The sequence below is a fragment of the Perognathus longimembris genome, chromosome 12, assembly GCF_023159225.1.
Source record: "Perognathus longimembris pacificus isolate PPM17 chromosome 12, ASM2315922v1, whole genome shotgun sequence".
Lineage (NCBI taxonomy): Eukaryota > Metazoa > Chordata > Mammalia > Rodentia > Heteromyidae > Perognathus > Perognathus longimembris.
In genome coordinates, this window is record NC_063172.1 from 28146595 (window position 1) to 28159542 (window position 12948).

The 12948-nt window shown below is 40.7% G+C and overlaps 1 protein-coding gene across 2 annotated transcripts; it reads left to right on the plus strand.

The window, feature by feature from the left end:
- The first annotated feature begins 2710 nt into the window (after positions 1–2710).
- Znf706 (zinc finger protein 706) lies at positions 2711–12582 on the plus strand. Of its 2 annotated transcripts, none has more exons than XM_048358417.1 (4): positions 2711–2903; positions 7204–7340; positions 9020–9127; positions 10221–12582. In XM_048358417.1, exons 2-3 carry the CDS (start codon positions 7206–7208, stop codon positions 9113–9115), a joined length of 231 nt encoding a protein of 76 aa, XP_048214374.1. In that variant the 5' UTR covers positions 2711–2903; positions 7204–7205; the 3' UTR covers positions 9116–9127; positions 10221–12582. The 2 variants fall into 2 exon arrangements, with proteins under 2 accessions (XP_048214374.1, XP_048214372.1); XM_048358415.1 differs by lacking the exon at positions 10221–12582 and adding an exon at positions 9366–9830 and having other exon boundaries at positions 2770–2903.
- The last annotated feature ends 366 nt before the right edge of the window (positions 12583–12948 follow it).

Consider the following 12948-nt stretch of genomic DNA (forward strand, 5'->3'; position numbering starts at 1 on the left):
CTAAATGCAGTGCCCTACAGTGACAGGACAGTCTCTTTTGCTCTTTAATAAACCAATGAGCCAAGCACTTTACTACATTTAGATTAATCTGTATGTCACTGTTATTTTGGAAGTCATTCAGAATAATCTGTACCTATTGAGAAATAATATATTGATTAGTCACCAGCTCTTTCACCCCAAGAAATCCTACATGAATACAAATATATAAGCCTTTCAGGTCTTCAAAGAAGTATTTTAATCTATTGTGATTTGAGATAGAAAATAATCAAGTGTATATTGCATCTTAACCTAGAGTAATTATCTAAAGGCATAAAAGGAAAAACAGTGGAAATAACAGTGGAAGCACTGCAGCATTCATAATTACCAACAGAAATGTGTACAAAAATCATAAGGCACTTGTAGCCCATTTGTGCATCATACTCCTATAACATAAACAGAAGCCCAGCTGGTAGTAAAGCTAATTCATCAGCCTTTCATTTGCAATTTGTCATGTAACACATGTCGAATCTTAACTGGTCCTTTTCTTCATTTTTTCCCTTTATATTTTAAATGTCGTAACTATCACATAAACTTTTAATTCCACCATATGCTCCAGGCTATGAGGTTTGATGAAGGAGATTCTGAAATGCCTCCCACCCCCTACCAGGGACCACCTGGAAGCATCTGCAGAATTTTAGCTGTTATAGCAGAAGATAAGGTGTTATTGGCATTCCATGGGCAGAGGGCAGGTATATTGCAGAGTATCCTACAGTTCCAGGACCCCTTCCTTCAACAAAACATCATCTATGCCAAATACCTATGGTGCAGGTTGAGTATTCTGTGCGTGGGGAAGAATTAAATGTGCATGAACTTCCTGGAGGCAAAGCCTACAGCTTTTACCAATTTTTCAAAGGAGCTAAGACTCAAATGACACTAGCTTTTGTGAAGTGCTCACTTACTGCATGTCAAGAGCAACATGTTAATCCTACTTTACAACAGAAGTCACCTCTCTAGTAGACTTCAGCCTTCATTGGTCCTATCTACTGCTGTGATTGATGGCTTTGACAAAGCTCACTGGATTTTCCATCTTTGTCTTTCAAATACCTTGTTTCACTATCAACCAGGTTCTTACAACTATTCTTTTTTGTTTTTGGTTGGGTACTGGGGTTTGAACTCAGGACCTGGTTGCTGTCCCTTAGCTTTTTCACTCAAGGTTAGTGCTCGACCACTTAAGCCAGATTTACTTCCAGCTTGCTTTTTGGTGGCTCATTGTAGGTAAGAGTCTCAAGGATTTTCCTGCCCAGGCTGGATTTAAACCAGAATTCTCAGATCTCATCCTCTTGACCAGCTAAGATTACAGGCCAGCCACCACGTGGCCTTACAACTATAATATCTAGTGACTGTTAATGATTAAGCTATTGTTTCAGGATAAGTTGATTTGGCACAAGCTCATTAGGTCAATTTCCATTTACTCAATGCCTACTACTGCTAGTCACTTATATACTAGTGCTCAAGAGTTTATAATCTAGCATGGGAGAGATAGTAACTAAACCCATAAATGTGTGATTTTAATTGCGGCGAGGGAGACTGCCCAAAGGTGAGCTGTAACCAGGGAGGGAAATTGCACACTCAGATCACTGCATACCAGGAAGCTATTATCTTTCTGGCTAGTTTAAATAATTGTTACCCATATGCAATCCAGCCTAGGTAAATTGCGATAAGCAAATTCAACATTTCGTGGGCGCGAAAGGTAAATCTGGCTATGGATCGGTTGAGCATATCGAAGACAACAAATATAAGCTTCCTTAAGGTAGGGAAGAGGGGAGGGTAAAGATGCTGAATAAAGCGGCTGTCCAAAATGAGGTTTGGGATCATTAGAAGATGCAAAATCATTGTTACAATTGCCATCCCTTGATCAGGTAATTTGAAGTTTGTTGCCTGGAAATTGAGAGAGAAAAGAATTTTAACTCGTTCTCTGAGGTATTAGCAACTCCATGTGCTGTTCAGTCGGCCTAGCTCAGGGGAGGGCTGGCCAGCGATTTAATGGGCCTTACAGCCTTAAATTCCAAGCCAACATCCCCCACCTCCGATTGATAAAAGCGGCCCGGGTTTGCGCGGGAGTGAGGTAAAGGGCAGCTGGTGGTGAGAGAACAAAGGCTGCGACGCTGCCCACCCAGGCCTCGCCCGGGTCGGGGTCCCGACCGCCTGAAGGAGGGTGTTAGTGGGTGTCCCAGGCCGAGCGGCCGGTGGTCTCTCCAGGCCCCTTCCGGCCGGGCCCACGGCAGGCCGGCCCTCCAGGGAGCGAGCGGGGAGGGTCGCGGGGGCCAAGGCCCGGCCACCCGCCAGGTGAGTGAGCGAACAAGCGGACGCCTAGTGAAACACGCCTCGGTCCGGTCACCCGCCAAGACCCAGATCACGCGGCTGCCAGGGACGCACGCAGACGCCGCCCACAGAGAGCACGCGGAAGAGGGACGCCCGGGGCCTGAGGGCGACGTTCCCTGCAGTTCCCGTCCGCCAGGCCCCGCCTTCTTGCGCTTATGTAATAGCGACGCGCTATCATTGGTCCGCGCGACCGGAAGAGCTGAGGCGTGCACGCTGGGCGGGGCAAGCGGGCCTCCGCAGGAAGGCGAGGGGGCGGGGGCCTGGAGGCGCCGAGGCGACTGGAGGCGCGCGGCGCGGCGTACGCGGGCACGAGCGGGCTGGCCTGCCTCAGGGCTCCGGCGGCGGCGGCGGGCGCGCGCGGCAGCGGCGGCGGGTGTGCGCGGCGCGGGCTGTTGTGCTCTCGGCTGTCCTCTTTCCCTTCCTTGGCGGGTGGAGGAGGAGGCCGAAGCGTTGCTGGGCGCCCTCCCGCTTCCTTCCCTCCGTGTCCTCCGCGGCTCTCTCGTGCTGCGCGGCCTCTCCGACGCAGGACTGTCCCGGCCCGGGTGAGTGGGGGAGGCGCTGGCGCCACAGGACGCCCGGGAAGCGGATAGGGGTCGGCCGGCAGCGGCCCAGGGGTCGCTGGCGCTCCGGAGGCCGGAAAAGGGGTCTCGGCGCGGGGCTGCGGGGTGGAGCGGGAAGCCCGGACTCTGGGTGCGGGTTAGACGGGGGGGCGCTCGGGCGCGGGCCAAGCCCTGCAGGTGGCCGGGTCGCAGGCTGGCTGCGGGAGCTGTGCCGTAACCTTAACCCGCTGGCGCCTGCACTGCTCGGCCGCCGGGGCCCGAGTGTCGAGGCCTCTGGGCCGCGCATCTCGGGACACGGTCCGGCGGTGAGCTCGGGCAGGAGGTGAGGGCTGGTGGCCTTCGACGGCCGGAAGGAGGAGGGGGCTCCGGACGTGGGAGAGGGGCCGGTCGGGGACGGTGCGCCAGGTGCGGCCGGGTGGTTGGAGTGTTGGACCGGAGTCTCTCTCGCCCCCCGCCCCAAATGGGTGCCTTTTTAAAATTTTAAACAGCTGGGATCTGGGTGATGAACGCTGCGTGAGCTTCGCCTTCCTCTCTTATGAACAAACCTATTTCCTGCATCCAAAAACCTTTCTAGTAACTTTTGTTTTAAAAGGATCTATGGGGCAGGGCTTACTTGTTGCCCGAGCTCCTGATTTTCAAACTTAACTTGTTCGACCTACTACTTCCCCCCACCCCCCCACCCTCGGAAAATTGCACTTAATCAGAGTTACTTGAAAATCCAGCAGGTAGCAATTGATATAAACGACTTCTTGTCAAAGTAATCCTGGAGCGGCTATGCATAATTTTTGTAGAAAATTCGATTGGCTGGAGAGCCACGTCCTAAACTGAGCTGTCCAAAAATCAGGCGGTTTGTGGATTTGCGTTTCTGCTTTCAGAAAGGAAATCGGTGGCAGGGTGCTGTCAAAAGTTGGAGGCCCACCCCACGCAGTTAACGTGTTTCATTCAATTTCCTTTGCCTAGTGTTGTTTTCTGTCTTAAAAATAAGAACAACAGGGCTACTAGTTTTTATTAAAGCCTTATTATGCCTTTCTTGTTACTGATAGATGACGACGGAAAAGGAGTTAAATCTGTTGTGTAATGTTTTATTTCAGAGAAATTCCAAAAGCAAAAGTTAAAAATAATTCTGCTTGTCTAATGGCATTTTTTGGTATAGATCACTGAAGGAAAGTATTACCAAATTAGTATAACAAGGAAACTTCTGGAATTAGTGGTCTGCCATTTTCTGTTTTTTAAAAATCATTTCAAGGCTGGGAATATGGCCTAGTGGTAAAGTGCTCCCTTCCTATATAAGAAGCCCTGGGTTCAATGCCTCAGCACCACATATATAGAAAAAAAGCCGAAGTGGCGCTGAGGCTCAAGTGGTAGAGTGCTAGCCTTGAGCAAAAAGAAGCCAGGGACAGTGCTCAGGCCCTGAGTTGAAGCCCCAGGACTGGCAAAAAAATAAAAAAAATATATATATATATATTTCAAGATAAAATTTTAAGTAATTAAAAAAAATTGTCCATAAAAGCAATGTGGAAGAGTTAAGATGCAGAAGAAAACCAAAGTATTCTAACATAAGGTCTTGATAGTACATTAAGACATTTAAAATATACTTTTTTTTTCTGTGCCAGTATTTGGATTTGTTTTATTTTATTTTTTTATTATTTTTTTCCCAGTCCTGGGGGGTGGACTCAGGGCCTGAGCACTGTCCCTGGCTTCTTTTGGCTCATGGCTAGCTCTCTACCACTTGAGCCACAGTGCCACTTCCGGCTTTTTCTGTTTAGGTAGTTCTGAGGAATGGAACCCAGGGCTTTGTGCATGGAAGGCAAGCACTCTACCACGAACCCACATTCCCAGCCCCCAGTATTGGGATTTGAACCCTTGGCTTTTTCACTCAAGGCTAGGGCTCTACTTGTGTTTTTTACTAGTTGGAGATAGAGTCTTTCTTTGGATTTGTATGCTTCAAATCCTAGTCCTCAGATCCCAGCCTTCTGAGTAGCTAGAATTACAAGCATGAGCCATCAGCGCCTGGCTCCAAAAATACTTTCAGTGTCATTTAGCTTAGAATTAAGGCTTTGATTTTAAAAAAGCAAAACTAGAAATTTAATCACCCTCCCCCCCCTTTTTTTTTTGCTAGTCCTGGGGTTTGAACTCAGTGTGTAAGCACTGTCCCTCAAGATCTTTTGCTCAAGGCTAGCACTCCACCATTTGAGCCAAAGTGTCTCTTCTGTTTTTTTCTCTTTATGTGGTACTGAGGAATCAAACCAAGGGCTTCATGCATCCTAGGCAAGCCACACTGCAAGCTCCAATCTTTTTCTTTTAGTGAGACTTTAGTGTCAGTTCCATGTACAAAGCTAAAAAGAAAAAAAAATGAGTTAGTAAACCAAAGACTGATACTTGCTGAGTTACTGTCTTGTATAATTCTCTTTCATTTTAATTATGGAAGTTTATAATCTTAGAGGACTGTCACAGCTAGTAATATTTACCATTGATTAGTGGGAGTAAGGTTCTTAGGCTAGCATTTTAAACATTTTGTAATTGCCAGATGGTCAAATGGTTTCCTAGAAAAGCTTTGAATTACATATTATCAGATTTTCAGTTTATTGTTTAATGATGAGAACTTGTCTAGTTAGTGTGTGTCTGAGTGTGCCACTTACACATGCACATTCATTCTGATACCCTTTAGGGGAATGAGGGGAGAAGTTCAGATGTCTGTTAGGAATGCTTTTGGCTTTGTGTCCCTCAGGGTTCCAATTAAAAAAAAAAAGCCAGTACTCTTTGTGGGTGACGTTAATGTTGAACCTTGTATGTTCATGTCTTGCAATGACTTAAAAGTTTAAAATTTAATTACAATGCTAGTTAGAGCAATATACAGGAATTCTGCTTAGGATCCAATTTTAATACATGTAAAAGTACTGGAGACTCATTTATAGACCTTATGAACTGGTCTAACTTGCATTTTCTACTAGAAGTCTTCATTTTTTTTTAAAGGAGAAGTAGAAGAAACCTTTTCTGGTGACTTAAGTATTTTTCACTCATTTATTCTTATTCAGTTCAGATCATCAGTAGTAAAAAGCGGTACTTTTCAACATTGTACAGAGTACTTTTACCCTTCCTTTGGGTTCAGTCTTTTTTTTTTTTTTGGTGGTTGTTGTTGGTTGCGGAGCTTGAACTCACAGCCTGGGCACTGTTCCTGAGCTCTTTTGCTCAAGGCTAGCTCTCTACAGCTTTGAGCCACAGTGCTACTTCTAGTATTCTTGCGGTTAATTGAAGATGAAAGTCTAATAAACTCTCCTGCCTGAGCTGGCTTTGAACCTCAACCCTCAGATCTCAGCCTCCTGAGTAAAGATTACAAGTGTGAGCCACTGGCACCTGGCAAGTTCAGTCTTTTTTAGCTGGAACTTGCTATTGCTTTATAATTCAAGCAATGACCAGCTTTTAACAAAAATTTGGAATAGCGTAGTAGTTAAACCCGAGTATTTTACATTTACTATGATCTCCTTTAGAAGGGTTATCTGACAGCTTTGATTTCTCTAAAAGTTCTAAAAACCACAAGTTAGAACAGTGAATTATGGAAGAGAGGAAATGTTTGCAAAATAACCAAATAAATGATATGGAAACTGATTTTTTTGAAGGGGCAAACTTTGGAGATAACATGAGAGGAACAAGTCAGGTATACAGCTTAATATACTTCTGCATATAAATACATCTTGTAACTAGCACCTGGTTAAGATTCAGAACATTTTCAGTACCCCATAAATCACCCTTCTGTCTTGTCTTCCCAGTTGTTACTGGGGCAAGGTGACTTCTTTCACTCTAGCTTCCAAACATTACACAATTTATATTCTTTGTTATCAACTTCTTTAACACTGAGGTTTAAACATGTAACTTTTAACAATCATTCTCTCTGAATGCCAAAGTATTTCATTGTGTGTGATATATACTTACGTGTGTACATTTACACACACAAATACCCATTTTATAGTTGATGAACATTTGAGCTGTTTCTAATTTTAGAGCAGGTGGCATGGATATTCTTATACATGTATTGGTATACATGTATTTGCATTTCTGTTTACTACAAGAGAAGCATAGACAGGTCATAGCATAGACAACTACCAGCCAAGTTTCCACAGCTACTATATGTTTAGTCTAGTGGCATTGTATTGACAACCCAAACATTTCAGTTGTCAAACATTTCTATAAACTTTAAGGCTTTGACTCTGAGAACATTACTTTGCTTAGATAATGCTGTATTAGCATAAATAAATGACTCTAATGACTTAACTTCTGTTTTTAGACATGGCTCGTGGACAGCAGAAGATCCAGTCTCAGCAGAAAAATGCCAAAAAGCAGGCTGGACAAAAGAAGAAACAAGGACATGACCAAAAGGCTGCTGCCAAAGCTGCCTTAATATACACCTGCACAGTCTGTAGGGTAAGGGGCAAAAGACCGCTTTCTCGTGGGTAGTCTTTCACTGTAAACTGGCTCGGATAGGTTAAAATAGTGTAACCATGGCAAATAGATGGTTTATTTGAAATGGCACATTTGAGAGCTGGTTATTTTAGAAATCCATTTTCATTCACCACATTCAACAAATACTTTCTCATGGCTCCTGTGGCCGGGCATACTTCCCTAGGTGTTAGGGAAAGTTCTTTTCTTTATGGAGAAAGGCATCTTCATAAGGGCAGGATGTACAATCTGCTTCAAACTTTGTAAGGAAGATGCGCGCGCGCACACACACACACACACACTTAGTTTAGATCTTTGTGAAGTTAGCGAAAACACCTGGTTATATAATTATATGATTTCCCCCCCCTACTAAACCAATAGGATGTATATTTACCCTACATACAATATATTCATGTTAAAGTTTCTGAATAGAATTAATGTAGTCTACAGATTTAAAGAGTAGAGTAAGAACAAGTTGTGTGTGGTGCTTATCCTATACCAAACACGGATCCAGGGGGGTTAGATATATTCACTCCAATTTAATTTGCATCCCTATAACTTATAGTGCTTTTATTATTGAACAGAAGAGTAAATTGAGTTATGGGAATCAAATAACTTGTATGGGCAGTCCAGCTAGTAAGTAGAAAGCTGTTATCTGAAGAAGGCAGTATAGCTCCACAGTTTACCTTCATACTACCTCTCAAAGAAGTATTTGTAGCATCTCAGGTCAGGTTCCTTTTGGCCTGTTTGTGTAAACTTACTACCTTTGGAGTTAAGGAATTGAAGTGCCAAAGGATAAAAGTATCCAGTATGTATACCCACCCAAATACAGAGTAGGATTTTGATATGAGACAGAGTTTGTCATCTGTTGGAACCATTACCAGTGAAATCAAGCATCTAACTATACAAAAGTTGTCTAGGAGAGGGGAAATGTAGTATACTAAATATCTTTTTGAAAAAAACAACTTAGGGGGATGATAGAGTGACAAGGGAAAGTGATTAGCAGGCATTATTTACATATGTGCAAATGTCATAAGGAAGCTCCCTTTGTACAAATAATATAGGCTCATTAAACGTAAACGAAGAAGCTTGTTATATTGAGCTTTGAAATCCTCTGAATAATGAAATTAAGCAGCTTCTTGTTTGTTCTGTTTGGAGAGAGGGTGAAAACAAATTTCCTTAGGATATGGTGAAGAAATATTTTGACCCAAAAGTACAAAAGTAGTTGACATTTTTAAAACAAAAACAAAACCTTGCTGAGGGAAGTCATGACTGTATACTATTTTATTGGAGAGCTGACGTATTTATTACTGCATTAAAACACAGATCTCAGGCAAAGTAAACTCAGGTTTTACTTTCTGAGGATGATAGGAACTAGAGATTGCTATGAAGGTAATCTTTTATGAGAATTCTAAAAGAATTAAGGTAATATATTGCCTGTTTGGTGTTAATAAAGCATAGTATTCTGTACACATTTCTCCATATCTAAAAATGTGGGAACATTAGGAACTTCTTTTTCTTGAAGTCCTGCTTCATATACAAATGAGTAAATAGTAGGACTTTATAGCCTTTTGGTGATTTTCTCTCATGAGCTATTTCAAAGTTTTAAAACACAACTCATTTCTATTTCATAAAATACGGCTTTTTTCCCCCACAATTTTTAGACACAAATGCCAGACCCTAAGACCTTCAAGCAGCACTTTGAGAGCAAGCATCCTAAGACTCCACTTCCTCCAGAATTGGCTGATGTTCAGGCATAAAGTTGTTTACAGGTAACCAAATGATTTTTCTCTTGGTTAGTGTCACGGTTTGAATATAAGAGCAAAACAATCTTTTGTAACAAATTAATTTCTGCCTTCTGAGACTTTATTGCTTTCCCTGTTTAAGTTAATATTCAACTAGTGCTTAAAAAACATTGCTTCAAGTTCACTTTATGATTGTTAAAAGTTTATTTTCCAAGACCATTTCCTTTCCCTGTGTTTGAAACATCCCAAGTTTTTACTATTACAGTCCAAACTTGGAGGAATGCATGGATTCTGGCCAGCACTGGACCACAAAGCTGCAAGAAAATAGTTACTGAAAAGTATTGGAACTGGGTGTCAATAGCTTATGTCTGTAATGTCAGCCACTTAGGAGATTAAAATCTGAAGATTTTGAAGCCTATCCACCTGGAAAGTCTATACTACTCTAATCTCTAATTAATCACCAAAAAGCCAGAAATGAAGCTGTGGCTCAAATGGTAGAGCTCTAGCCTTAAGCTTAGGGACAGTGCCCACACTGTGAGTTTAAGCTGCAGGACTGGATAAAAACGTATTTGAGGGTCTTACCTGAAGAAATGATACAGAATAGAGTTACTTTACTTAATAGTGAATAGCAGCACTTCTAACTAATAATAGGCAAACACTATATAAATTGTCTTAAAATAATCAGTTTATACTTTCTGTATGGTTAGTATTTCCTCTGACCTAAATGGTGATGTTTGTTTGAGAATTACTTTTTGTTGTTTTTTTTTTTTTTTTTTTTGCCAGTCCTGGGCCTTGGACTCAGGGCCTGAGCACTGTCCCTGGCTTCTTCCAGCTCAAGGCTAGCACTCTGCCACTTGAGCCACAGCGCCGCTTCTGGCTGTCTTCTGTATATGTGGTGCTGGGGAATCGAACCTAGGGCCTCGTGTATCCGAGGCAGGCACTCTTGCCACTAGGCTATATCCCCAGCCCAGAATTAGTATTTTTTAACGTGTATTCATCAATGTTTATAAAATCCCATTGCAAATCTCTCACTGACTGATTTGATAGTCTTTTATATCAGATACTTGATATACATATTGGTTTCATTTGTTCACTATAAATTTTTCCTTGTGTTTTATAGGTGAATTCATGACACCTTTGATTCTTCTACTGTCTCAGACCTTAGGTAACAAACCTGCGGCTGCTTTTCTAACAAACTGTTGATCAGCAAAAATAAAGGGGCTACAGAAACACTCATTTTTATGCTGTTCCCTTTTGGGCTTCATGCAAAGACAATTCTGTGTAAATGTACAGTCGACTCTGATTTGGAAATCTGAAAATCAGTTCATCCTTGTTAAAAAAATTTTTTACAATTGTAATTATATTGATGTTCATATTGTATAAAATAACTCATTTAATAAAGTAGTACTTTGATTTTACAACATCACAGGGTAAATGGTTCTAGACATTCTGTTCTAACTTTCCTTATTTGCCTTTTAAGAATCTGATAATTCCTTAGAACTCCAAGTACAGTTCTTATCTCCCTTTCTCACTTATTCATTAAAAATTCATTCATAGGGTTGTGCATATGATTTTAATGGCAGCTGATGCTTAGGTTGCGGAGTGACTTATCTGCTGTCTTAGTATATTGCGATTATGTGCCATTGCCCACCTCTGATCATTTCCTGTGCTTGACGTTGGAATATTTAAGCTTGCTGTATGAACTAGTTCTAGTTGTCAGCCAGGGGTGCCCTGTGTAAACAGCTAATTCATGAAGGCGGTTGGATTGTCACAGAACCCTTCTGAAAGGTCAGGTTCTGAACTGTGTGCCAGAATGAAATAATCGTTAGGCCAGTTTAATAGAAAATATGATGGAACCAATGTGAACTGGTAAAGATCTGTAGTTTATAAAGTCCATACGATTCATTGCAAGTGGCTCAAGTTCTTTAATTTGACATGGAAACAACTTTTGAGTTTTTGGAAGTTAGTATTTGGCCAATTTTATGAATGGATTTTTGCATTTAACAGGAAGACTGGAATGACTTGTGGTTATTCTGGAATACTCCTCCTTTCTTCACTAAGAATATTCATTTTAGGAATTTACTTGGGTTGGTTCCTAAAATCAAAGCCTATATGTACAGTTTGACTTCTCTCTGAACTAGAAAAGTATTAAAGTAGGCCAATATCCACATTCTTTTGGCTCTGCCGATGGGGGAAGTAAGTAGTTCTTTTGAGCTGGGCGAGGTAAATCCTACTCAATTAAGCAAGACTAATTTTAGTGTTCTTTTAATTTGCTTTTATCAACTATTATGCAAGTAAAACTGCTGTAGCTCTGTTTGAAATTGAAAAATAGCATAGCAGGAAGAACACTAGCTGCATGTCTGATCCTGTGGGTGGCAAAATGCATTTCCTCATGCTCTACGTCTTGTAGCTTTGCTTATTCTTCCCACTGTGTTTGTCTTCATTGTAAGTTGGAAGTAATCAATTTGTAAGGAAAGCCTCGATGCCCATTTCTTAGCAACTCCTGTCCTTAGACGTTATTTTTAAAATATAGTCCTTTTGTTTCATGTATCTAACTTCCTAAGTTTTAGGATTACTATTGTTTCCTAATATGTTGATTACCAGAACATTAGAGTTTTACCTGATCTCTTGTTGTGGTTATCACAAAAGTTCTGGTTAAATTTGAATTTAAATTTTTAAAATTTGAATTTTAAAAAATGCTTTGAGCATATGTATGTTTATTCCTAGTAACAAATCATTTAAAACCCCTTACAAATTTTTGTTGATTTTTTTTTTCCTGATGTAATTCAGAATAAAAGCTTTTTGTCCTTGTACTCAACTCTTTTATAAGCAGCTGAAGACACCATATTTAACTCTATCTCAGTGACAGGGAAAGTAGTTGGATTGATGTAACATGAGACAGTAGTTCTTCATATGGGGATTATTAGTGCATTCCCCTTTTATTCTGTTTGAGTTAAATGTGCTATATGGAAAAAATTACTAGAAGTTTTAAACATCTGTGTTATTTAATTTGAAGATTCTTTAATCGATCACTGCAAAATTTGTTTTACAACTATTATGGTGTCTTCAAAAGACTTAAAATACACAGAGAATTGGTCCGTTTTGTATTCTGTATTTACATTAGTTGCCAAAAGGAATGGGGTAAGATTATACTTGTTTCCATTCTCTACATATGGATATGCATACCCATGTTTAACTGACATGGGGTCCCAGTTGTGTGCTGAATTGTCTTATTAAAGAAGATGTTAATGAAAAATAAAGTAGTCTTAATTTCTTCTGCATTTTAAGAGGTTTTTATATTGCCTCTGCCTCCTCCTCCCCTCCTTTCTATGCTTAAAATTGTCGAGTGCAGCTTGATAATTCTGAGTGACAAGAGGTTAATTTTTCATTGTTTCCCTGAATTCTTTGAGTCTCTAGAATACTTCTTGAAAATAAACTGGAAAAGGTGGTCATTCTGAAATAAAGGTGGGGAAGTAATTGACGTGCAATATAACATGTAAACAAACATTTAGTTCATTGAATGAGATGACATTGACTATGATTTGAGATAATGTAACATTAAAACTTAATATTAAAGAATCTACAAGTAATTAAAACTTAATTCAAACCTTGAATGTAGCATTATTTAAAGCAGAGCTTACCAGCATTTTGGTTTACCCCCCAAAGCTCTTTATTTTTATTAACATACAAAATACATTGTGCCTATGTTAAAATATGACTAATGTTAAAGGCCTCCGAATACTGAAATGGTCAACTTTAGTCCAAACTATGACTGAAATGCCATGTTTAAATTACTCAATCTGGATTAATTCATTGGTTCTAGTTTTCTAGTTTGGGAGCTTTCTGTT

Coding starts and splice junctions, on each gene's coding strand:
- Znf706 (XM_048358417.1), top strand. CDS start 7,206: ATGGCTCGTGGACAGCAGAAGATCCAGTCTCAGCAGAAAAATGCCAAA. Junction 7,341..9,019: donor ACACCTGCACAGTCTGTAGG/GTAAGGGGCAAA, acceptor CACAATTTTTAG/ACACAAATGCCAGACCCTAA.